The sequence below is a fragment of the Oncorhynchus kisutch genome, linkage group LG4 (genome assembly GCF_002021735.2).
Source record: "Oncorhynchus kisutch isolate 150728-3 linkage group LG4, Okis_V2, whole genome shotgun sequence".
NCBI classification, from domain to species: Eukaryota; Metazoa; Chordata; class Actinopteri; order Salmoniformes; family Salmonidae; genus Oncorhynchus; species Oncorhynchus kisutch.
In genome coordinates this window covers 77,561,392-77,585,389 of record NC_034177.2, presented here as the reverse complement: position 1 = coordinate 77,585,389, position 23,998 = coordinate 77,561,392, and the positions used below count along the sequence as shown (strand labels likewise).

Sequence of the window (23,998 nt, the reverse complement as noted above, 5' to 3'; positions counted from 1 at the left end):
ATATTCAAACACAAGCTTAGCCTTTTGTTAACAACACTGTCATCTCAGATTTTCAAAATATGCGTTACAGCCAACGCTAGACAAGCATTTGTGTAAGTTTATCATGGCATAATGCTATGCTAGCTCTGCTGGCAGCAGGCAACATTTCCACGAAAATAAGAAAAGCAACCAAATTAAATAATTTACCTTTGAGGAACTTCGGATGCTTTCACTCAGGAGACTCCCAGTTAGATAGCAAATGTTCCTTTTTTCCAAAAAGGACGCACATATTCCGCTAGATACTCTGGCAACAGGGTAGCATAAGTAGGCAAAATAGCTCCCGTTTGTTCATCATGCTTGGCTGAGAAATCGACCGGAAAATGCTACCATTACAACGCCGAACTTTTTTCAAAATTAACTCGACAAACACGGCAAATGTTCTTTAGGGTCCATCCTCAAGGTGTTTAACATATATATCCGTCGAGGCAATTGGTTTCTCATAAGAAGCGATTGGAAAAATGGCTACCTCAGTATTTTATGCAAGATTTTCTATGATATGCTCCCTTACGGCTATTCTTCAAGCGTAAAAAGACGTCACAATGCTGTAGACACCTTGGGGAAAACGTAAGCTCATTCACGGCCATATAAGGAGTCATTGGCACGAGGCGGTTTAAAAAAATGCGGCACTTCCTGGTTGGATTTTATCTGGGTTTCGCCTGTAACATCAGTACTGTGGCACTCACAGACTATCTTTGCAGTTTTGGAAACGTCAGTGTGTCTTCTTTCCAAAGCTGTCAATTATATGCATAGTCGAGCATCTTTTTGTGACATATCTTGTTTAAAACGGGAACGTTTTTCATCCAAAAATTAAAATAGCGCCCCCTAAATCCAAGAGGATTGTAACTGTAAGGTTCATCTCCATTCCTGCTTGAAGTAGGATTTAACCACCCAGAGGTTGACTTGACAGTTTAGCATCACAGAAGAGAGAGGGTAGGATCATGTATATCCCATATCGTAACCCCCTACCTACCCTGCCTCCTTCCTCCTCCTGCTGTGTAGTGAGCGGATCGGCATGCGTCAGTCCCAGGTGGATAAGCTGTACGCAGGGCTCAAGGACCTGTCGGAGGAGAGGAGGGGGAAGCTGGACGAGAGGTTCCGTCTGTTCCAGCTCAACAGGGAGGTGGATGACCTGGAGCAGTGGATCGCTGAAAGGGAAGTAGTAGCTGGGTCACATGAGCTGGGACAGGACTACGAACATGTCACGGTATGTAGTGCAGCCATGCCACTTATGCTACCCTGTTGCCAGAGTATCTAGCGGAATATGTGCGTCCTCACTTTGCTGTGATAATATCCCTCTGCAGATGCTTCAGGAGCGTTTCCGTGAGTTTGCTCGCGACACGGGCAACATCGGTCAGGAGCGTGTGGACACCGTCAACCAGTTGGCGGATGAGCTCATCAACTCGGGCCACACCGACGCGGCAACAATCGCGGAGTGGAAGGACGGGCTGAATGAAGCGTGGGCCGACCTGCTGGAGCTAATCGACACACGCACGCAGATCCTGGCGGCTTCCTTTGAGCTGCATAAGTTCTACCATGACGCCAAGGAGATCCTCAACCGCATCCTGGACAAACACAAGAAGCTGCCTGAGGAGCTGGGCCGAGACCAGAACACAGTGGAGACCCTGCAGAGGATGCACACCACCTTTGAACACGACATCCAGGCCCTGGGGACACAGGTATGACAATAACGCCAGAAAGACGAAAACGCCTACTACGGCAGTTAACCAGCAGTTAACCCACCCTGCATCCCACTGCTGGCTTGCCTCTGAAGGTAAGCAGGGTGGGTCCCTGGATGGGAGACCAAATGCTGCTGGAAGTGGTGTGGGAGGGCCAGGAGGAGGTACTTCCCGTTCCCAATGCCTCATCGCAGTGATCGGGGACATTACCCTATATAGGGTGCTGTCTTTTGGATGGGATGTTAAACGGCTGTCCTGACTCTCTGGTCACTAAATATCCCATTTGTACTTTTCGTAAGAGTAGGGGTGTTAACCCTGGTGTCCTGGATACATTTCCAATCTGTCCCTCAAACTATCATGGCCACAATCATACCCAGCTTCCAATTGACTCATTCATACCCCCTCATCTCCCATGTAACTATTCCCCAGGTTGTTGCTGACCCTTAACCTTGTTCTGAACACCTCCGAAACAAAGGTTATGTGGTTTGGTAAGAAGAATGCCCCTCTTCCCACAGGTTTTATTACTACCTCTGAGGGTTTAGAGCTTCAGGTAGTCACCTCATACAAGTACTTGGGAGTATGGCTAGACGGTGCACTGTCCTTCTTTCAGCACATATTAAAGCTGCAGGCTAAAGTTAAATCTAGACTTGGTTTCCTCTATCGTAATAGCTCTTCTTTCAGCCCAGCTGCCAAACTAACCCTGATTCAGATGACCATCCTACCCATGCTAGATTATGGAGACATAATTTATAGATCGACAGGTAAGGGTGCTCTCGAGCGGCTAGATGTTCTTTACCATTCGGTCATCAGATTTCCAATGCTCCTTATAGGACACATCACTGCACTCTATATGCCTCTGTAAACTGGTCATCTCTGTCTACCTGTCGCAAGACCCACTGGTTGATGCTTATTTATAAAACCCTCTTAGGCCTCACTCCCCCCCCCTATCTGAGACTTCTACTGCAGTCCTCATCCTCCACATACAACACCCGTTCTGCCAGTCACATTCTGTTAATGGTCCCCAAAGCACACATCCCTGGGTTGCTCGTCTTTTTAGTTGGCTGTAGCTAGCGACTGGAACGAGCTGCAACAAACACTCAAACTGGACAGTTTTATCTCTCTCTTCATTGAAAGGTTCCATCATTGACACTCTTACTGACAGTTGTGGCTGCTTTGTGTGATGTATTGTTGTCTCTACCTTGCCCTTTGTGCTGTTGTCTGTGCCCAATAATATTTGTACCATGTTTTGTGCTGCTACCATGTTGGCATGTGTTGTCGTCTTAGGTCTCTTTATTTTGTCTGTTGTGATGTGTGTGTGTGTGTGTGTTGTCCTATATTTACAAAGTGTTTTTTTAAATTGTTTAATCCCAGGCCCCCGTCCCCGCAGGAGGCCTTTTGCCTTATGGTAGGCCGTCATTGTAAATAAGAATTTGTTCTTAACTGACTTGCCTAGTTAAATAAATAAAACATGTATAAACATGAGATTGTGTTCTCGATCAAAGTGGCTAAAGCAGTTCTATTACAGCTATAAGGTGAATCTCTCACAGATTTCTAATGTAAATCATAAGACTTGCTTGTTTCCCTCCCCAGGTGAGGACGTTGCAGGAGGATGCTGTGCGTCTGCAGTCTGCCTACGCCGGAGACAAGGCTGATGACATCCAAAAGAGAGAGGGTGAGGTGCTGGAGGCCTGGAGGACCCTGCTGGAGGCCTGCGACGGCCGCAGGGTCAGACTGCTCGACACCGGCGACAAGTTTCGCTTCTTCAGCATGGTGCGAGACCTCATGCTCTGGATGGAGGACGTCATCCGCCTCATCGAGGCTCAGGAGAAGCCCAGGTACTGTGAACCTGACGGGAAACAGTGTGGCCTCGTACGGATAATTTTTTGAAATAGCTTGACATTATTTCAGTGCATGTTTTTTTCTCTTACTGACTCTCCAAGAAAAACCAGAAAAGGTGAGAATAATCTCTGTAGTTTTCTGTAAGCAGCTTGTGGTCGACAGCTCGAGTCCAGATTTTATGTATCTAATCCTCAATGGTCTGTTCTGATTGTTGTGATTTACAAAGTTATCCTCACTAGCTCACCCTATAAAACTCTCTGTATTAAAAGGTTATAGTCCATGCCCCTGTGTAAATCGCTAGAAATCTGTCAATTTAAGCTAGGGAGATCATTGGATGCGTCTCAATCCACATCATCCGCCTACTTTATGTTGCACTTCCTCATCTGCGATGAAAGGTGACAGAGCTAGTGCGGTGTTTCTCAGACCATGAGGCATCCCGAAAATCGTCTGAACGATTTGGCCTACAAACTATTATGAAAAAGATGGCATGATGACTCTCACAAACAGGGTGGTGTTCTTAGTTTTGCTCTTCGACTGCCACAAGATTCTTGGGACTCGTCTGAAGTCTGTACAGCCGATCTTCCAACTTCTGTCTGTACACACTAATATGACCCCTCCTTGGAAAGGTGAGAGACTCACGGGAATGCCCACAGGGCTCACAAGACTCGTCTGAATGTCCCCCGGTACCCGTTGAAAACATTTATGGAAGTACTGTATATGGAGACTGTTTAGTGCCAGAAATAAGAGGTTAAATGCATGTACAACAAAAAACACATGTTTCCGGATCTTTCTTATGTCTCTTAGATATAGGACAGACACTTCAGAACAAAATTCCTTTTTGATAATTTTTGGGGGACTAGCCGTTGTTTTGTGTAGTGAATCTGTAATTCATTGTTTGTTTGGGCTAATTGCAATAAGGCCCAAAAAAATGTTTTCATCAAATATACACTATACATACAAAAGTATGTGGACACCCCTTCAAATTAGTGGATTCAGCTGTTACATCCTCACTCGTTGCTGACAGGTGTGTAAAATTGAGCACACAGCCATGCCAAAGTGCTGAAGCATTTTGCACATAAAAATCATCTGTCCTCGGTTGCAACATTCACTACCGAGTTCCAAACTTCCTCTGGAAGCAACGTCAGCACAAGAACTGTTCGTTGGCAGCTTCATGAAAGTGGTTTCCATGGCCGAGCAGCCACACACAAACCTAAAATCGCCATGAGCAGGGGGGAAATGCATTCTCTGGAATGATGAATCACACTTCACCATCTGGCACCCCGACGGTCGAATCTGGGTTTGGCAGATGCCAGGAGAACACTACCTGCCCCAATGCATAGTGCCAACTGTAAAGTTTGGTGGAGGAGGAATAATGATCTGGAGCTGTTTTTCATGGTTTGGGCTAGGGCCCTTAGTTCCAGTGAAGGGAGAGCTTAATGCTACAGCATACAATGACATTGTAGATTGTGTGCTTCCAACTTTGTGGCAACAGTTTGGGGAAGGCCCTTTCCTGTTTCAGCATGACAATGCCCCCGTGCACAAAGCGAGGTCCATAAAGAAAGGGTTTATAGAGATCAGTGTGGAAGAACTTGACTGGCCTGCACAGAGCTGACCTCAACCCCTTGAACACCTTTGGGATGAATTGGAACGCCTACTGCGTGCAATGCCTAATTGCCCAACGTTAGTGCCGACCTAATGAGCGCCCAGTTTTCATCAAGGCTCACTGTACTCTGCTCTTTTTTTATTTTACCCCGTTTTCTCCCCTAGCAGCTACCATCTTGTCTCATCGCTACAACTCCCGTACAGCTCGGGAGAGACTAAGGTTGAAAGTCATGCGTCCTCCAATACACAACCCAACCAAGCCGCACTGCTTCTTTCACACAGCGCGCATCCAACCCGGAAGCCAGCCGCACCAATGTGTCGGAGGAAACACCGTGCACCTGGCAGCCTTGGTTAGCGCGCACTGTGCCCGGCCCGCCACAGGAGTCGCTGGTGCGCGATTAGTGACCATTGGGTTTTTGGTCACCTCCCTGGCTATGGCCCTTCTCCCACGATTCCTCAGTTTGGCTGGGCGGCCAGCTCTAGGAAGAGTCTTGGTGGTTCCCAACTTCTTCCATTTAAGAATGATGGAGGCCACTGTTCTTGGGGACCTTCAATGCTTCAGAAATGTTTTGGTACCCTTCCCCAGATCTGTGCCTCAACACAATCCTGTCTCGGAGCTCAACGGACAATTCCATTGACCTCATGGTTAGGTTTTTTGCTCTGACATGCACTGTCATCTGTGGAACCTTTTTATATAGACAGGTGTGTGCCTTTCCAAATCATGTCCAATCAGTTGATTTTACCACAGGTTGACTCAAATCAAGTTGTAGAATAATCTCATGGATGGTCAATGGAAACGGGATGCACCGGAGCTCAATTTCGAGTGTCAGAGCAAAGGGTCTAAACTTCTGTAATTAGGTATTTCAGTTTTTTTAAAGATATATGCGTTGTCATTATCAGGTATTGTGTGTAGATTGAGGAAAACATTCAATTCAATCAATTTTAGAAGGCTGTAACAATGTGGGGGAAGGGGTCTGAATACTTTCTGAATGCAGTGTGTATGTATGTGTCTTTATTTACTTTGGTACTTTAAGAGGTCTTCAAAAAATAGCAAATGATCCTTGGTATGACCTTCTTTAAACACTTCCACATAGCTAGGTAGGATCCCCCCCCCCCCCCATCTTAGACTGGGCTTAGACTCTTATGGCTTAATGCTGCAGCTCAGGTTTTCAGCAGATGGCTCATCTGAATTTATTCCCACTGACAGTTGGTCCTTTTTATAGCTACTGAAAACGCACCTGCAGAAAATGGTGTATACACCATGCCTCAATGTCCTCCTCTCAGGGAGACAGCAGCACATCAAGCCCTTGTCTGGCAATTGGTTTCAGTGCCTCTCAGCTGAATCTCAGCCAGCAGCTTACCATGGAGACAGAGAATGAGAGGGAGACACCAGGAGACAGGAAAAGACAAGAGGGAGAAAGAGACCGACAGACGTTGTGGGCTAATGAGGATGTAAAGGGCAAGAGGGAAACAGGAGGAAAAGGAGAGAGTGATGGATTGGCTACTGAGGTGAATGGTGAAAAAAGCAGGTAGGAAGGGAATGATGGATTGGCTACTGAGGTGAATGGTGAAAAAAGCAGGTAGGAAGGGAATGATGGATTGGCTACTGAGGTGAATGGTGAAAAAAGCAGGTAGGAGAGAGAATGATGGATTGGCTACTGAGGTGAATGGTGAAAAAAGCAGGTAGGAGAGTGATGGATTGGCTACTGAGGTGAATGGTGAAAAAAGCAGGTAGGAGAGAGTGATGGATTGGCTGCTGAGGTGAATGGTGAAAAAAGCAGGTAGGAGAGAGAATGATGGATTGGCTGCTGAGGTGAATGGTGAAAAAAGCAGGTAGGAGAGAATGATGGATTGGCTACTGAGGTGAATGGTGAAAAAAGCAGGTAGGAGAGAGAATGATGGATTGGCTGCTGAGGTGAATGGTGAAAAAAGCAGGTAGGAGAGAGAATGATGGATTGGCTGCTGAGGTGAATGGTGAAAAAAGCAGGTAGGAGAGAATGATGGATTGGCTACTGAGGTGAATGGTGAAAAAAGCAGGTAGGAGAGAGAGTGATGGATTGGCTACTGAGGTGAATGGTGAAAAAAGCAGGTAGGAGAGTGATGGATTGGCTACTGAGGTGAATGGTGAAAAAAGCAGGTAGGAAGGGAATGATGGATTGGCTACTGAGGTGAATGGTGAAAAAAGCAGGTAGGAGAGAGAATGATGGATTGGCTACTGAGGTGAATGGTGAAAAAAGCAGGTAGGAGAGAGATGGATTGGCTACTGAGGTGAATGGTGAAAAAAGCAGGTAGGAGAGAGAATGATGGATTGGCTACTGAGGTGAATGGTGAAAAAAGCAGGTAGGAAGGGAATGATGGATTGGCTACTGAGGTGAATGGTGAAAAAAGCAGGTAGGAGAGAATGATGGATTGGCTACTGAGGTGAATGGTGAAAAAAGCAGGTAGGGGAGTGATGGATTGGCTACTGAGGTGAATGGTGAAAAAAGCAGGTAGAAGAGAGAATGATGGATTGGCTACTGAGGTGAATGGTGAAAAAAGCAGGTAGGAGAGTGATGGATTGGCTACTGAGGTGAATGGTGAAAAAAGCAGGTAGGAGAGTGATGGATTGGCTACTGAGGTGAATGGTGAAAAAAGCAGGTAGGAGAGAGTGATGGATTGGCTACTGAGGTGAATGGTGAAAAAAGCAGGTAGGAGAGAGAATGATGGATTGGTTACTGAGGTGAATGGTGAAAAAAGCAGGTAGGAGAGAAATGGAAACAACATTTGGTTTGTCAGTAATTGCATTGCTCTGTTTCCACTGTCTGAAGGAGTAACACCCTATCCTGCCTCGTGGTTAGTCTGACATTGGCATGGACCCAGGGATCAGGGTAATCGGACAGGTCTCTGAGGGGGGAACATTATGTGAGTGGCTGTAGTCCACTGAAATACACTGGGTGTCAGGTCATCCTATCTTGACTGTATGTACCAGTGGTTTTAGAAAACGTACACTAGCATGTTAACTAGCAATGTAAGTAGCATTTCATTGGTCATTTAAACCCCCTGGTAACTAAGCAAAGGACATTGGGGCCTTGATATGTTCAGTGTGTGTGTCACTCCTCTAATTGTCTTGTTACTCCTCTTGTCACTAATTGTCTTGATGGGTCACTCCTCTTGCCTTGTTGTGACACACTCCTCTTGCCTTGTGACACACTCCTAATTGTGTTGTGTCCTCAGGGACGTGTCGTCCGTGGAGCTCCTGATGAACAACCACCAAGGCATCAAGGCTGAGATCGACGCCCGCAACAACAGCTTCACCAACTGCATCGAGCTGGGCAAGTCCCTGTTGGCAAGGAAACACTACGCATACGAGGAGGTGAGTGGCCAACGATGTCATAACACCCTCACAGATACTGTTGTTTCTCTTTTTTGCCTCGTTCTACTTCTGTCTCTGGATAGAAATATGGCTCCCTCTAGTGTTGTGGTGTCATTACATGTATGGTGTTCATAGCCTCAGTTAAAACTAAATGTCCCTTCAATTTTCAGATCAAAGAGAAGTTACTACAGTTGACAGACAAAAGGAAAGACATGATTGACAAGTGGGAGGACAGATGGGAGTGGCTAAGATTGGGTAATTCTATCAACTCGTGTTCAGTCTGTTGCACCGTATTAGCTACTGTGTAACTGTTGCTTATACTGCCGTGTTGTCTGACTAGCTGTGTTTCTGCCTAGTTCTGGAGGTGCACCAGTTTGGTAGGGATGCGGGTGTGGCTGAGTCATGGCTGCTGGGACAGGAGCCGTACCTGTCCAGCAGGGAGATGGGGCAGAACGTGGACGAGGTGGAGAAACTCATCAAGAGACACGAGGCCTTTGAGAAGTCCGCTGCCACCTGGGAGGAGCGCTTCTCAGCGCTGGAACGGCTGACTACGGTGAGAGGACAGGGGATGTTCACAACTCACAGGGCTGTAGGTTAAACCAGTCATACAATAACTCAATTTAGTTTTTAATTAGATTAGGCATCCATCCTGTGAGGGAAATTTTCTTGGGCTTGAGATAGTTAAAGAAACTAACTCATATAAGATAAGTGTGTGTGCAAATTAAGAGGCCTGTTCTAACTGTTCTGTGTGTAGGGTAACCCATGATGTCTGGCCGCTCCGCCAATAATATGACAGAAACTGACTGGTTCCTCTTGATCCTAGACAGAGTAAAGGTTATATCCTGCACACCAGTAACAGAGCTATTGTTCTGTTTTGGAGCCTGTTTCAGGGGAAAGATTGTGGTGGAGAAATCGGTGTTAGCTAGGTAACCAAGATAATTAAGATGTCTTATCGGCAGAATATGCTTATGAGTGAACTGTTGAGCACTCGTCATTAGAATGTCTCCTTTCGGACTCTGGGGTTGACAGCTGCACTTCCTCCCATATATGGGCCTCAGTCACTTGGGGTCCAGAGAGGGGAGAAGTCATGCGTGTCTATCACATGTCCCTGTTGCTATGCAGAATATCAGCAGGGCATATGGCAAAGGAGGTCAGAAGGAAACATTGTTTCCATATATGAACTATGTGTCTTAATTGCAAACCATGTGAAGGGATGGTGTGAGTAATGGGGAACCAATCACTTGTCTCCACAGTGTCGGTGCGTCAGTCACCTCCTAGGGTGAGATAGTTTTCACCTTGATGAACTAGGGGAGAGAACAAAGTAACAACAAATGTCCTAAGTACTGAACAAAACAAGTTCTTTGTATTTGGGGCCGAAGGTCTGGCACAGGATGTGTGGGGTTGGTGTTTGGAACCATTGTGCGTCATCTGAGGTTGTGCCTATCCTGAGATGGTATATAACGCAGAAGCTAACTCCTCAGTGGGCTCTCACTCCTTCTCCTGTGGGGGTGGGGCGACCAGCCTCATTATAATACGTTTTTAATCAAACTAATACTTTGGTTGATTGATTTTTGCCTCTCTTCATTAATAGTTAAAGGTAGAATTTCCACTACATTCTCCAAATCTCTCATCTCATTTGTTTATCAGTCAGTGACTTAATGAAATGACTTTAGTTTCTCAATTTCAATCTGACTAATTAGGTTGGTCATTAATGATTTGTGTGTCGGTTTGCGATGCAGATGGAATTACTGGAAGTGAGAAGACAGCAAGAGGAGGAAGAGAGGAAGAGGAATCCGCCACCTGCAGAGACCCAGACGGACGATGCATCGCCACAGCAGAGGTGAGAGAAAAGCCTGGAGCACCACACTAAAATGTTGTTTGGTCTGTCTGTCATGACTTATTTAGTGCGTCTGTTCTGTGTCAGTGTTTAGACTCAACAGGCTTGCTCTATTCTGGTCTTGTTTGTCCCTGTGTTTTATAAATACTATAAAGTATTTTGCACAGTATTACACAGAGCCGTAATCACATGGAACTCCCATCAACAATTACTCAAGCAAACAGCCGAATGACCTTCAAGAAATGTATAAAACAATATCTCATGGCATAATAGGGACTGTGAAATGACACACGCTATCACACTCGAACACACACAATCTACACACGTTATTCTTTAGTAGTTTTGTTTGTATATGGTTGTGTTTTACATTTGATAGACTGATCAACAAGGACAGCCAAACAGTGTTTTGTTACTTGTCATGTTTTGTTTTCTGTGGACCCCAGAAAGAGTAGCTGCTGCTTCTGCAACTTCTGACTGTTTTCTGTGTGTTTATAGATACAGCATTTGGGACTGTCTGTGTTATGAATGTCCCAGTGTGTTTATACTGCACTGACTGTTGTGTCTGTGTGTCGTCCCTACAGGGAGGGTGAGCAGGTGTCTCAGAACGGACTGCCATCGGACCAGGACTCTCCTCGGGTTAGTTACCGCTCCCCAGCCTACCAAAAGTACACCAGCTTTCAGACCCGCAGGACTGGGACTGGGGGCAAGAATGGCGGGTGGGTCGGACCGTGACCCCCAACACCCCCTGCCCCCCACCCAAGGGGAGGACTGTACCCCCCCACCAGTGATTCAGACAATTAGTCACACTTATTCCTTATTTACCATTTAGCCTTATCCTATGTCCATTACAAAACACTATACCTTATCCTATGTCATTACAAAACACTACCTTATCCTATGTCATTACAAAACACTATACTTCTCCTTATGTCTGTTACAAAACACTACCTTATCCTATGTCATTACAAAACACTATACTTATCCTATGTCTGTTACAAAACACTATACTTATCCTATGTCATTACAAAACACTATACTTATCCTATGTCTGTTACAAAACACTATACTTATCCTATGTCATTACAAAACACTATACTTATCCTATGTCGTTACATAGGATAAGTTTTTTCTTTTATTTGCGTAATGCGTTTTAATGCAAATTAGCTTTGCTGATTGCAGTTTCCTGTTGCCGTTTTTTTATTCACCTGATCTTATTCTATCACAGCGGATGTTGCTGGACTGAACATGGATAATAAGATCAGTTGTTTTGCTTAATAGGTTAGTTATTAGTGCTTTCATATTGCTTCAAACCCTACTGAGGACTGCTTAGTGCTGGACCTCCTCTGCAGTAGCTGCGGTAGATGGTAGCTGCGGTAGATGGTAGCTGCGGTAGATGGTAGCTGCGGTAGATGGTAGCTGCGGTAGATGGTAGCTGCGGTAGATGGTAGCTGCGGTAGATGGTAGCTGCGGTAGATGGTAGCTGCGGTAGATGGTAGCTGCGGTAGATGGTAGCTGCGGTAGATGGTAGCTGCGGTAGATGGTAGCTGCGGTAGCTGGTAGCTGCGGTAGCTGATAGATGGTAGCTGCGGTAGCTGCGGTAGCTGATAGAGGCGGTAGCTGCGGTAGCTGATAGAGGCGGTAGCTGCGGTAGCTGATAGAGGCGGTAGCTGCGGTAGCTGATAGAGGCGGTAGCTGCGGTAGCTGATAGAGGCGGTAGCTGCGGTAGCTGATAGATGCGGTAGCTGCGGTAGCTGATAGATGCGGTAGCTGCGGTAGCTGATAGATGCGGTAGCTGCGGTAGCTGATAGATGCGGTAGCTGCGGTAGCTGATAGATGCGGTAGCTGCGGTAGCTGATAGATGCGGTAGCTGCGGTAGCTGATAGATCTGGTAGCTGCGGTAGCTGATAGATGGTAGCTGCGGCTACATACTGGACTATTAACTGATCAGATGTAAGCAGAGCAAAGATTACATGGGAAGGTGGAAATAAGATATGAAACAAATTTGGATGGTAGAGGACCAGATATAAAGTTGTTAGGCAACCCTATTTCAAAAGCAGAGATTGAGATTGAGCAAAGGATCAAAACAATAAGTTAATACATTATTACATTTTAATTCTAGTGGATTGAAATTATTTATTGGTTGATAGAAAGTGAAGCATAATGGGACACAAGCACACTCACAGTGAGTGTGCATGTGAATGAATGGACACGTGTGTTGTGTGTGTGTGTGCATGTGAATGAATGGACACGTGTGTTGTGTGTGTGTGTGTATAACGAATTACATTGTAGGGATTTTTTTTTACACGGGTAACTCTAATCCGTTACTAGCAAAAATATTGTAATCAGATTAGTTACTTTTGAAAAACTAGATGATTACTTCAAGGATTACTTTAAATTCAGTAGGAAGTTTGCGGAATGACGTTCAAATCAGCATTGAAAAAAGGCGCACGTTTAAGTTTGTTCCACCTGAGTGAGTCTGACCACAAGTCAGATACCACTAGGATGACACACCAAATGGGTTTGATGGATCGCGGGAATAGGCTTTTATAGGCCACAGTCCAAGCTTTGTCTTCCAATGGTACGACTGCTGTCGGCATCCAAAGATTATCCAACTTGAATAAACGCTTGGAGGTAAAGATAACAGCAGTGGTGTCGTCTACAGTCATACGGATATCACTTATTATTGATATCTACATAGCGCATTGATGTGAATCACACTGCTACTCTGTCATTTAGCTATTTGCGCCTTACGGATTGTGCTTGTGGATGGCTCTTCACAAATCTAAATGTGTATTTGAACCCAATAATTGTTGAATTTAAGAAGTTTAAGCTGCCTATAAATCATTGTTTTTGAAGCCAGTGAAAAATGTGCTCTCTCAACAGCTGCAAATCCCAGCCTATGGAATAACAGCTGCATAGTGCAGATCCCAGCCTATGGAATAACAGCTGCATAGTGCAGATCCCAGCCTATGGAATAACAGCTGCATAGTGCAGATCCCAGCCTATGGAATAACAGCTGCATAGTGCAGATCCCAGCCTATGGAATAACAGCTGCATAGTGCAGATCCCAGCCTATGGAATAACAGCTGCATAGTGCGGATCCCAGCCTATGGAATAACAGCTGCATAGTGCGGATCCCAGCCTATGGAATAACAGCTGCATAGTGCGGATCCCAGCCTATGGAATAACAGCTGCATAGTGCGGATCCCAGCCTATGGAATAACAGCTGCATAGTGCGGATCCCAGCCTATGGAATAACAGCTGCATAGTGCGGATCCCAGCCTATGGAATAACAGCTGCATAGTGCGGATCCCAGCCTATGGAATAACAGCTGCATAGTGCGGATCCCAGCCTATGGAATAACAGCTGCATAGTGCGGATCCCAGCCTATGGAATAACAGCTGCATAGTGCGGATCCCAGCCTATGGAATAACAGCTGCATAGTGCGGATCCCAGCCTATGGAATAACAGCTGCATAGTGCGGATCCCAGCCTATGGAATAACAGCTGCATAGTGCGGATCCCAGCCTATGGAATAAACTGGGGCTTTTATTGCTCAATTTAATTCATGCTGCAAATTATATATATTTTTTATCCATAGACCTAAAGGACATATGTTCCAACTCGCTCACTTTTGATAGACTTAAAGGGGCAATCTGTAGTTGCTACATCCATTTTTGGAATTATATCTGTCTATCTAGAATATAACTTTGAAATGCCTCATGAGCATAGTTCAACTGTCGTACCACATCAGAACCCAAAATATAAGCTTGTTTTTCCTCGATGTTTGTAGACATGTAAATGTAAACAAACACTGTATAGCCTCATAGCATGGTTGAAACAATCATTTTGATATCATGGATGGTCAGACCTTGTATTCATAGCTCTATCTATTAATCTGAGAGTGGTTACATTTCTCCAGGCCCATCCCTCAGCTTTTTACCAAAACAGAGGCGGGGCATCTATTTTGTTATTGTTTCATCTGGGGACTTGCCCTTTAAACAGCTGCATATTATCAAGATAAGATATCAGTGTCACCAAAAAAAGTTAAACAATAGGTGTATAGCAAATGCAGCATATGGCATTAATGTTTCACATGTAAATAGCACTTCATTAGCCCTCAAAGCATGCCATTCCATTAGCGCAGCACTTATTTTTTAACTCGGTCCATGACAGCAAAATCCTAAACAGAGTAGGGCTGGCTAATAAGTCCTTAGTTTTGGTGTTATGCTCAGGTAAAATAATTTGGCTAATCTATATTTCCATATTTCCAAGTCCTATTCTTGAAGATCAAGGGGTTTAACATTTATTGGAATGACTGGAATTCTGCAAGATTTAGATTTTTTTATGTAAAGATTTCATTTAATGGGATTATTATATGTAGTAGAAAGCGATGGGTTAGAAGAAGCTACATAACCAACCCATAAAGTAAAATATAACATCCATATATGTCCAGCTATGTAAACTTTAACATTTATTTATCCTGCAATAGATGTGGTTCAATTGGTAACATACATTTTTGTCTTCTTCTAATGCCTCTTAAGGGGAAAGTAATCTAAAAGTAACTGAATGTAATCAGATAATGTTAGATTGGGTATTCCAAAAGTTACTTTACTGATTACAATTTTGGACAGGTAACAAGTAACGGAATACATTTATAACCTGCCCAACCGTGTGTATGTGTGGTGGAATGAAAAAGGACACCCCCCCCCCCTCCCCCCTCTCACTGTTTAGATTTCTATTTGTGGGGGAATGAAAAAGGACCCCCCCCCCACCCACCCACTCACTGTGTAGATTTCTATGTGTGGGGGAATGAAAAAGGACCCCCCCCCCCCCCCCCCCCCCCCCCCCCCACTCACTGTGTAGATTCCTATGTGTGGGGGAATGAAAAAGGACCCCCCCCACCCACCCACCCACCCACTCACTGTGTAGATTTCTATGTGTGGGGGAATGAAAAAGGACCCCACCCACCCACTCACTGTGTAGATTTCTATGTGTGGGGGAATGAAAAAGGACCCCCCCCCACCCACCCACTCACTGTGTAGATTTCTATGTGTGGGGGAATGAAAAAGGACCCCCCCCCACTCACTGTAGATTTCTATTTGTGTCTTTTCTTTATTTCCTCTTTCCTTTCCCCCCTCCCTTCTTTCTCTCTTCCCCCTCAGCTCGACACTCCTCTCCTCCTGTCTCCATCCCTGATGATAATACTGTTTATGTATGTTGTTATTTACAAACTTACCATGTGGAACCTGAATAACTGACAGACAAAGTGCACGACTTAAATCGGTAACTCCGTAATGCCATTAAATCATATTCTTTAGTCCTCTCAGGTTAACCAGGTCTCGTGCAAAATAGATTTTTATCTCAGTGACTTACCTGAATAAAAAAATAATAAATAAAATTCAAGAAATCAAAAGTAGTGAGTAGCTACTGTATCTTTCCCAGATGTCCATCCATTTCACATCATCTTCACCCTCGCCCAGACCACCCATACATGATGTCATAACGCCATCATACAGTACCATCTCAAATACCACTTCACTATGTGGAAGGGATATTCATATCACTTCACTGTGGTAATTCTGTTTTTAGGTTGTTCCAGTGGTGGCGAATGTGTTTGTGTGTAGAGGGGTATGCACCCATTCCTATCAGTCATTCATTGGTCCTCAGTAGATCTATGGTACCTGCTTTCATGTTACTATAGCTCTGTGTATCGGATCTTCATTTCCTTCCTGGTTGTGTTCGTGTTGGTCCACCCTTGAATCATTTCTTCCTTGCACACACCACACTAACACACTTTCCCCAATAAAACCTTGATAGTCAATCACTTCCCATGTTTGTTCTGTTTGTTGTCCTCATGTCTTATGTTGGTATATTGTTTTGCATGTTGTCATTGTTGTTAATCACCTTCCACTTTCAGTGACAACTGTTATTATTGTTTTCCCCTTGTGTATATTCTATGGTTTTGTCCCGGGGTTGTTTTATACACATTCATGTGCAATACTTTTTCATTCCATTTTTTTATTTCATTGTCATGTAGATATCATTTATCCAGTGGACGTCTGACATTAAATCTACAGTATTTTATTTCGGTGTAAAAAGGCACCCATCCAAACCGGGAGATCAATGTTTGAGCAATTCTAACGTTAGTGTGTATAGTTCTGCATAAAGGTAATTTCTAAGGTAACTACAGTTACTACTATCAAAATTATCCTCCAATTCAATCAAAGTGTATCTGAGTTTATGTAGAGGTGATCAGTGTAGCTGGATTATTATCCGTTTGGAGAACATATTTAAGAAAAAATTTGGGTGCAGATGTGACCATTGATAAAATAATTCCTGATATGAGTCAGCCCAAGCGAAAAACTATTTTAGCTTTTACCCTGAACATTTAACAAAGAGGTGATGACAGATATCACTCCCATGTTGCACCAATCGAAGACTGCAAAACCTGGCAGCGATGCAGTCCATCTCCAGTGTTGGTCCAGCCAATGGCAGGATCTCTGTATAAGCATCAAGGATTTGTCCATCGCCTGGCAAGCACTCAGTAAAAGTATCCATGATTGGTCCAGCCTTGAAGAGCTCAGTAATGGGTAATGAGTTGGAGTGGGTGTGTTGTGAAATAATATTTTAACTGGCCAATTTTGCCTTCCCCTTCACAATAATGAAACAAATGTCAATAATGAGTTCAAACAATGTGCTAATTGTTTGGTCTTTCCCTCCTGTTCGCTCCCTTTCTATCTCTTTATTCAACAGTGTTTTGTGTGGGCGTGGCAATGTGGTGGGCATGTCCTAACCTCTGATCTGTGCATGTCTTTGAAATGCTCTCTTGCTGTCTCAGCTGGACCCCGGTCCCACTATAATCAATCCCATAATCCAACGCTCTTCTAGATCAGTAGTGGCTCAGCTTTTCTCAGAATCTATATAAAGGTTGACTGAGGTGACTTACAGATTTTTACTGCATTTGCAAGCGTATCCCTCTAACCAAGCTTAGATTATCGGCATTTGAGTTTGTCAAACAGTGAGTCACTGCAGGTGAGAGTGAATCGAAAACTGTTAGTGTAACCTCATATCAGACGTCTAGAGTCAGATTTGGGCTCTCGAGTGGCGCAGTGGTCTAAGAGACTGCATCTCAGTGCAAGAGGTGTCACTAGTACCTGGCTTGAATCCAGGCTGCATCACATCCGACTGTGATTGGGAGTTCCACAGGGCGGCGCACAATTGGCCCAGCGTCGTCCGGGTTTGGCTGGGGTAGGCCGTCATTGTAAATAAGAATTTGTTCTTAACTGACTTGCCTAGTTAAATAAAGGTTCAATAAAATGTGTAAAAAAAGATTGAGGCAGAGAGGTTCATTGTGAATCAGTCAGATTGAGTCAGGTTAGAGTAAAAGTCACAAATCAAATCTCAAATAGAGGGCACTTGATGTCAGAGAAAGTTGGAGAGATCCAGTGAGCAGGTTAAAGAAAACAGTCAAAGAGACAGAGATACAGTTAAATACTTGATTAGAGTTTCACCTCAGGCACTGAACTCTAAGAGCTGAGGAACTATATGGAGCTGTGGTCCTATAAGGAGCACAGAAACACATAGGGGCATTATAGCTAGAGGTTGGGGAACAAAAGTTACACATAGACAAAGTCGCAACACTGTGGGTGATACAAAGATTGAGACATGACGTGAGGATAGCACAGTCACTCAGAGGTGACTCAGCTCTGGGGTTCTGTGTGTGTCATTCATCTTATGACTCTGGGCTAGAATTGTGAAATAGAGGCACACCACATTGCCAGTTTGAGGCTGGTGTAATGGCATTGTTTTGGTTTATACAGACACCTATCCAAAGGCTCTTTTATGAAGAAGTTTTTCCTCATCAAATGGAAATGTGGAGACTTTATTTCTCATTTACAGTACAATAGTTGTAGAGAATACCGCTTTGAACTTAACTATACTTGTCTTAAAGCCATGTTGTCATATAGCAATCAAAGGGAACATACTGAATGTTTCTACACTGCCTCTCATCCTGCATGAAGCTTTATCCAACTCTGACTTCCAGCTCCACTGTGTGTTGTCTAGTCCCAGCCTTCTCTAATACTTGTTTCTGACAGGACAACGTAGAGGAAAGTGACATCGTTAATGGGGTTGAGGAGCCCAGCCCAGGCGGGTCGCCCGGTGAAGCACGCAAGGTCAAGCCCAGCCAGGCTGCCACACTCCCGCCCAAGTCCCAGGACACAGACCCAGCCAACCAGATGGAAGGCTACCTGCACCGCAAACACGAGTGGGAGGGTCACAACAAGAAGGCATCCAGCAGGTACACACAGATACAGTTGAAGTAGGAAGTTTACATACACTTAGGTTGGAGTCATTAAAACTAGTTTTTCAACCACTCCACAAATGTCTTATTAACAAACTATAGTTTTGGCAAGTCAGTTAGGACATCTACTTTGTGCATGACATGTCATTTTTCCAACAATTGTTTACAGGCAGACATATAATTCACTGCATCACAATTCCAGTGGGTCAGAAGTGTACATACACTAAGTTGACTGCCTTTAAACAGCTTGGAAAATTCCAGAAAATTATGTTATGGCTTTAGGAAGCTTCTGATAGGCTAATTGACATAATTTGAGTCAATTGGAGTTGTACCTGTGGATGTATTTCAAGGCCTACCTTCAAACTCAGTGCCTCTTTGCTTGACATTATGGGAAAATCAAAAGAAATCAGCCAAGAAAAAAATTGTAGACCTCCAAGTCTGATTCATCCTTGGTCATCCCCCAAACGCCTGAAGATGCCACGTCCATCTGTACAAACAATAGTACGCAAGTATAAATACCGTGGGACCATGCAGCCATCATACCGCTCAAGAAGGAGACACCTGTCTCCTAGAGATGAACATACTTTGGTGAGAAAAGTGCAAATCAATCCCAGAACAACCGCAAAGGACCATGTGAAGATTCTGGAGGAAACGGGTACAAAAGTATCTATCCACAGTAAAACGAGTCCTTTATCGACATAACCCGAAAGGCCGCTCAGCAAGGAAGAAGCCACTGTTCCAAACCGCCATAAAAAAGCCAGACTACGGTTTGCAACTGCACATGGGGACAAAGATCGTACTTTTTGGAGAAATGTCCTCTGGTCTGATGAAACAAAAATAGAACTGTTTGGCCATAATGGCCATCATTATGTTTGGAGGAGAAAGGGGCAGGCTTGCAAGCCAAAGAACACTATCCCAACCGTGAAGCATGGGGGTGGCAGCATCATGTTGTGGGGGTGCTTTGCTGCAGGAGGGACTGGTGCACTTCACAAAATAGATGGCATCGGGAGGCAGGAATATTGTGTGGATATATTATTTATTTTAATGTTTACATATTTTTCTCACCAATTTCGTGGTATCCAATTTTTTTTCTTTTTAGTAGCTACTATCTTGTCTCATCGCTACAACTCCCGTACGGGCTCGACACATTGTTAGCTAATCCAAGTTTATAAATTTAAACGGCTACTTGATCAATAGAAAACCCTTTTGAAAGTATGTTAGCACAGCTGAAAACTGTTCTGATTAAAGAAGCAATAAAACTGTCCTTTAGACTAGTTGAGTATCTGGAGCATCAGCATTTGTGGGTTCGATTACAGGCTCAAAATGTCCAGAAACAAAACCTTCTTCTGAAACTCGTCTATGTTGATATTCCATAATGTTATTTTCTTTCAAAAACAGGGACATTTAAGTGACCCCAAACTTTTTAACGGTAGTGTACATTGACACCTGCTCGTCAAACATCATTTCAAAATCATGGACATTAATATGGAGTTGGTCCCCCCCCCTTTGCTACTATAACAGCCTCCACTCTTCTGAGAAGGCTTTGAACTAGATGTTAGAACATCCCTGCGGAGACTTACTTCCATTCAGCAACAAGAGCATCTGTGAGGTTGGGTGATTTTTAAGTGTGGCTCGCAGTTCATCCCAAAGGTGTTCGATGGGGTTGAGGTTAGAGCTCTGTGCAGGCCATTCAAGTTCTTCCACACCGATCTTGACAATCCATTGTCATGCTCAAACAGGAAAGGTCCTTCCCCAAACTGTTGCCACAAAGTTGGAAGCGCTTAATCGTCTAGAATGCCATTGTATGCTGTAGCGTTAATATTTCCCTTCACTGGAACTAAGAAACTATGAAAAACATCCCCAGATCATTATTCCTCCTCCGAACTTTAGTTGGCATTATGCATTTGGGCGGGTAGTGTTCTCCTGGCATCCTCCAAACACAGATCTGTCAGCCAGACTGCCAGATGGTGAAGCTTGATTCATCACTCCAGAGAACGCGTTTCCAGTGCGCCAGAGTCCAATGGCGGTGAGCTTTACACCACTCCAGCCGACGCTTGACGATGTGCATGGTGAACTTAGGCTTGTGTGCAGCTGCTCGGCCATGGAAACCCATTTTATGATGCTCCCGACAAACAGTTCTTGTGCTGACGTTGCTTCGAGGCAGTTTGGAAGTCGCTAGTGAGTGTTGCAACTGAGGACAGATTGTTTTTATGCCTTATGTGCTTCAGCATTCGGCATTCCCATTCTATGAACTTGTGTGGCCTACCATTTCGCAGCTGAGTCGTTGTTGCGCCTAGACGTTTCCACTTCACAATAAGAGCCCTTAGTTGACCGGGGCAGCTCTAGCAGGGCAGAAATTTGCCTAACTGACTTGTTGGGAAGGTGGCATCCAATGACGGTGCCACGTTGAAAGTCACAGCTCTTCAGTAAGGTCATTCTATTGCCGGTGTTTGTCTATGGAGATCGCATGGCTGTGTGCTCGATTTTATACACTTGTCTGCAAGGGTGTGGCTGAACTAGCTGAATCCACTAATTTTAAAGGATGTCCACATACTTTTGTGTGTGTGTGTATATATAGTGAACATTCCTGACAAATTATTTTGCCGGCACTGCACTGACAACTTTTTGTCTGTTTCAGATCCTGGCACAATGTGTATTGCGTGATCAACAACCGGGAGATGGGCTTTTACAAAGACCATAAGAGTGCCAGCCAGGGGATCCCTTACCACAACCAGATCCCCATCAGCCTGAAGGATGCTGTGTGTGAGGTCGCCCTCGACTACAAGAAGAAGAAACATGTGTTCAAACTGAAGTGAGCACTACTTAGTGACTAGCTCCCTCTGTGTCTTGCAGTATCAGAAGATGTCTTGCATACTGTAGCCAGTAGTATGCTTTACTGAAGTTTTTATTTTCCTTTTACAGAGCTACAGATGGCAATGAGTATCTCTTCCAAGCCAACGAGGATGTAAGTTTGTTTAGCTATAAATTCGTACAGTGTATGTGAGTGACGTTCTTCCTGTGAATGTTTACGATCTTCAGTCCTTGTCTCCATGTGGATGGCGAGGGTGTCTGAATTTTGATGTATTGGTATGATCTGTGATGTGTGTCCTGATAAATCCTTGTCTGGGCCGCAGGAGGAGATGAACTCGTGGATGCAAGCCATCTCCAGCGCTGCGTCCTCTGATAAGACAGAGATGACCCCCAGCAGCCATAGCACCCCTGCCTCCAGCCGAGCCCAGACCCTGCCCGCCTCCGTCACCCTGGCAACTGAGTCCAGCCCTGGCAAGCGTGAGAAGGACAAAGAAAAGCGCTTCAGCCTTTTCAGCAAAAAGAAATAGACCCCTCAGCCCCCCAATGCCATTCCTCTCATCTCCCCTGCTCCTCTTAAAGCCAGACTCCAGCATGCAAGCTCAGAGCCAAAACTCCACACTCTGTGCCTAACAATCCTACAGCTGGGCTCAGAGGTCAAATACAGTATGCCATTTTCTTTTTTTAAGATAAGGAACAAACTAAAAAAGATGAGAAATTATGTTAAGGTAGACATGATGCTTTGGGCAGCTGACATTGTAAACCATCCATAATTCACAGCTGAAAAACAAGACAGGGTTTCCAGTTAAGATTTCTTTGTATTTTCTCTGTTTTCCTGCTTTCTCATCCCCGTGCTTTTCACTTGTTGTTTTTTCCCTGTTCTTTTTGTAATAGTATGTAGTTTCTAGGGTCTGGCCTCAGTTTTGTGAGGCGATCTTTGAAAGATGACATTCTTCTGAGTTGAAAAGCAAAGTCAGTGGTGCTTTGAACTGTGTGTAACTTGTCTATAACAAACTATTAAAAACCAGTTTAAATTCACTTACTAATAATAAGTTCTACCACCATTAAGCTTCAATGTAGTCTCATTTTATCCCCTAAAATGTAGTATAACATTAATTTGGATGAAAAGACAGGGGTTCATTTTCTCCATCACTGTGGCAAATTTCTGTCATATCGCTTCAAGATATTGGACTTTCAAGAAGCAAATGGTACGTTCAAGACAACGGGGAACTCAGAAAAATATGAGGTCAAATCATGACTTCAGGGATCTTCAGGTCAGAACTCTAGAAAGAGGCTGGATGACGTTCTTTTATTTATTTTTTACTTCCCAGTTGTCTTAAACGCACTGAAGTCGGAAGTCAGAGATTTCCGAGTTCCCAGTTTTGAACACAGCCAAAGTGGCACTTGCCACATCATAATGTTAATGCAAAACACATGATGTGGCAATTGAAACTTTGCTTCTTGAAAGGCCAATATCTTGAAACATGACTGCTGACATGCAAAACATTTTGGGACTTTATCAACTGTGGACTAATGAAATAAATACCCAAATATAGTTTTTGGGTGGAGTTTTCCTTTACTTTTGTCATGATTTTTTGTACAATGTTATCATATACTAGTCCGGCTCAAGAAATTGCTAAGACCAGTCAGAATGTTGGATATCCATGAAGAACTAGAACAGATTAACACAGATTAATGAAAACATTATTCTGTCCTTTATTACATTTGTTTTCCTACATGTTTGAGTTGTATTATGTATGTTTAAAATGTATTGCGCATAAAAATGTATGTACAATACAATAAACACTTTAAGCATTGTTGTTAAGTGGAAAAGTGAATTCTGAAGCATTTACTGGAATAAATATTGTCATGGGAGAATGGTTGCTTGTTGGCTATAACACTGCATATTATCATTTTTGCTCAATCTCTGGCTATTTGATAAATAGTGTGCATTTCTCTGTCACTGTACCTATTGTAATGAAATATTTCTTCATATTGCACAATCAACAATGCCGTGATGGGAGAAAGCTTGTTTTCCATAGCAGGTTCTCTAAGTATGTAGTTTAATATGGACCAAGGTCACAGGTAGATGGAACTGCACCAGTAGACTTTTACCCTCTCTGTTAAATATTTGCAAAACCATTAAATTGCTTTCAAGATGCTATCTCTCTTTGTTTTCAGTATGACAGCTTCACCCCAAATCAGAAACTATTCCTGTTGTCATTACAACTTCTATACGATTTTAATACATTTTAATGACATGCCTCATTAGGTGCAACCACTTATTATTCATTACAAAAACGCTCAATGCTTTTACTAAGCAATTAGACGTTACGATGTAAAAACATGTTAATGAGTAATTGCATTTCTTTTTAAACAGATAAGCAATGAAAGTTATGTAAAGTCCTGTGTCCTCTTCACTTTCACCTCATTTAGGCAATATAGATTTTTCTGACTGTCCGTGACTCTCAGTATTGTTGGTTCACTCAATTCTTGGTTCCCTTTCACAATTGCCTGTCCACCATCTAGTGGCCGAAAGGA

General features: G+C 43.9%; 1 protein-coding gene across 2 annotated transcripts in view; it reads left to right on the top strand.

Moving 5' to 3' along the window:
- The window catches only part of LOC109890026 (spectrin beta chain, non-erythrocytic 1-like), a 129,451-nt gene extending 105,830 nt beyond the window's left edge, over window positions 1-23,621 (top strand). Inside the window, exons 23-34 of one of the 2 annotated variants that reach the window (XM_020481984.2) lie at window positions 1,039-1,243; window positions 1,341-1,715; window positions 3,306-3,550; window positions 8,370-8,508; window positions 8,679-8,763; window positions 8,865-9,061; window positions 10,248-10,348; window positions 10,927-10,981; window positions 18,444-18,646; window positions 21,288-21,461; window positions 21,572-21,614; window positions 21,784-23,621. In XM_020481984.2, coding sequence (XP_020337573.1) covers window positions 1,039-1,243; window positions 1,341-1,715; window positions 3,306-3,550; window positions 8,370-8,508; window positions 8,679-8,763; window positions 8,865-9,061; window positions 10,248-10,348; window positions 10,927-10,981; window positions 18,444-18,646; window positions 21,288-21,461; window positions 21,572-21,614; window positions 21,784-21,987 — 2,026 coding nt within the window. In that variant the 3' untranslated portion in view covers window positions 21,988-23,621. The remainder of the gene's footprint in view (window positions 1-1,038; window positions 1,244-1,340; window positions 1,716-3,305; window positions 3,551-8,369; window positions 8,509-8,678; window positions 8,764-8,864; window positions 9,062-10,247; window positions 10,349-10,926; window positions 10,982-18,443; window positions 18,647-21,287; window positions 21,462-21,571; window positions 21,615-21,783) is intronic. The other variant, XM_020481985.2, reaches the window with a different exon arrangement.
- Window positions 23,622-23,998: the final 377 nt, after the last annotated feature.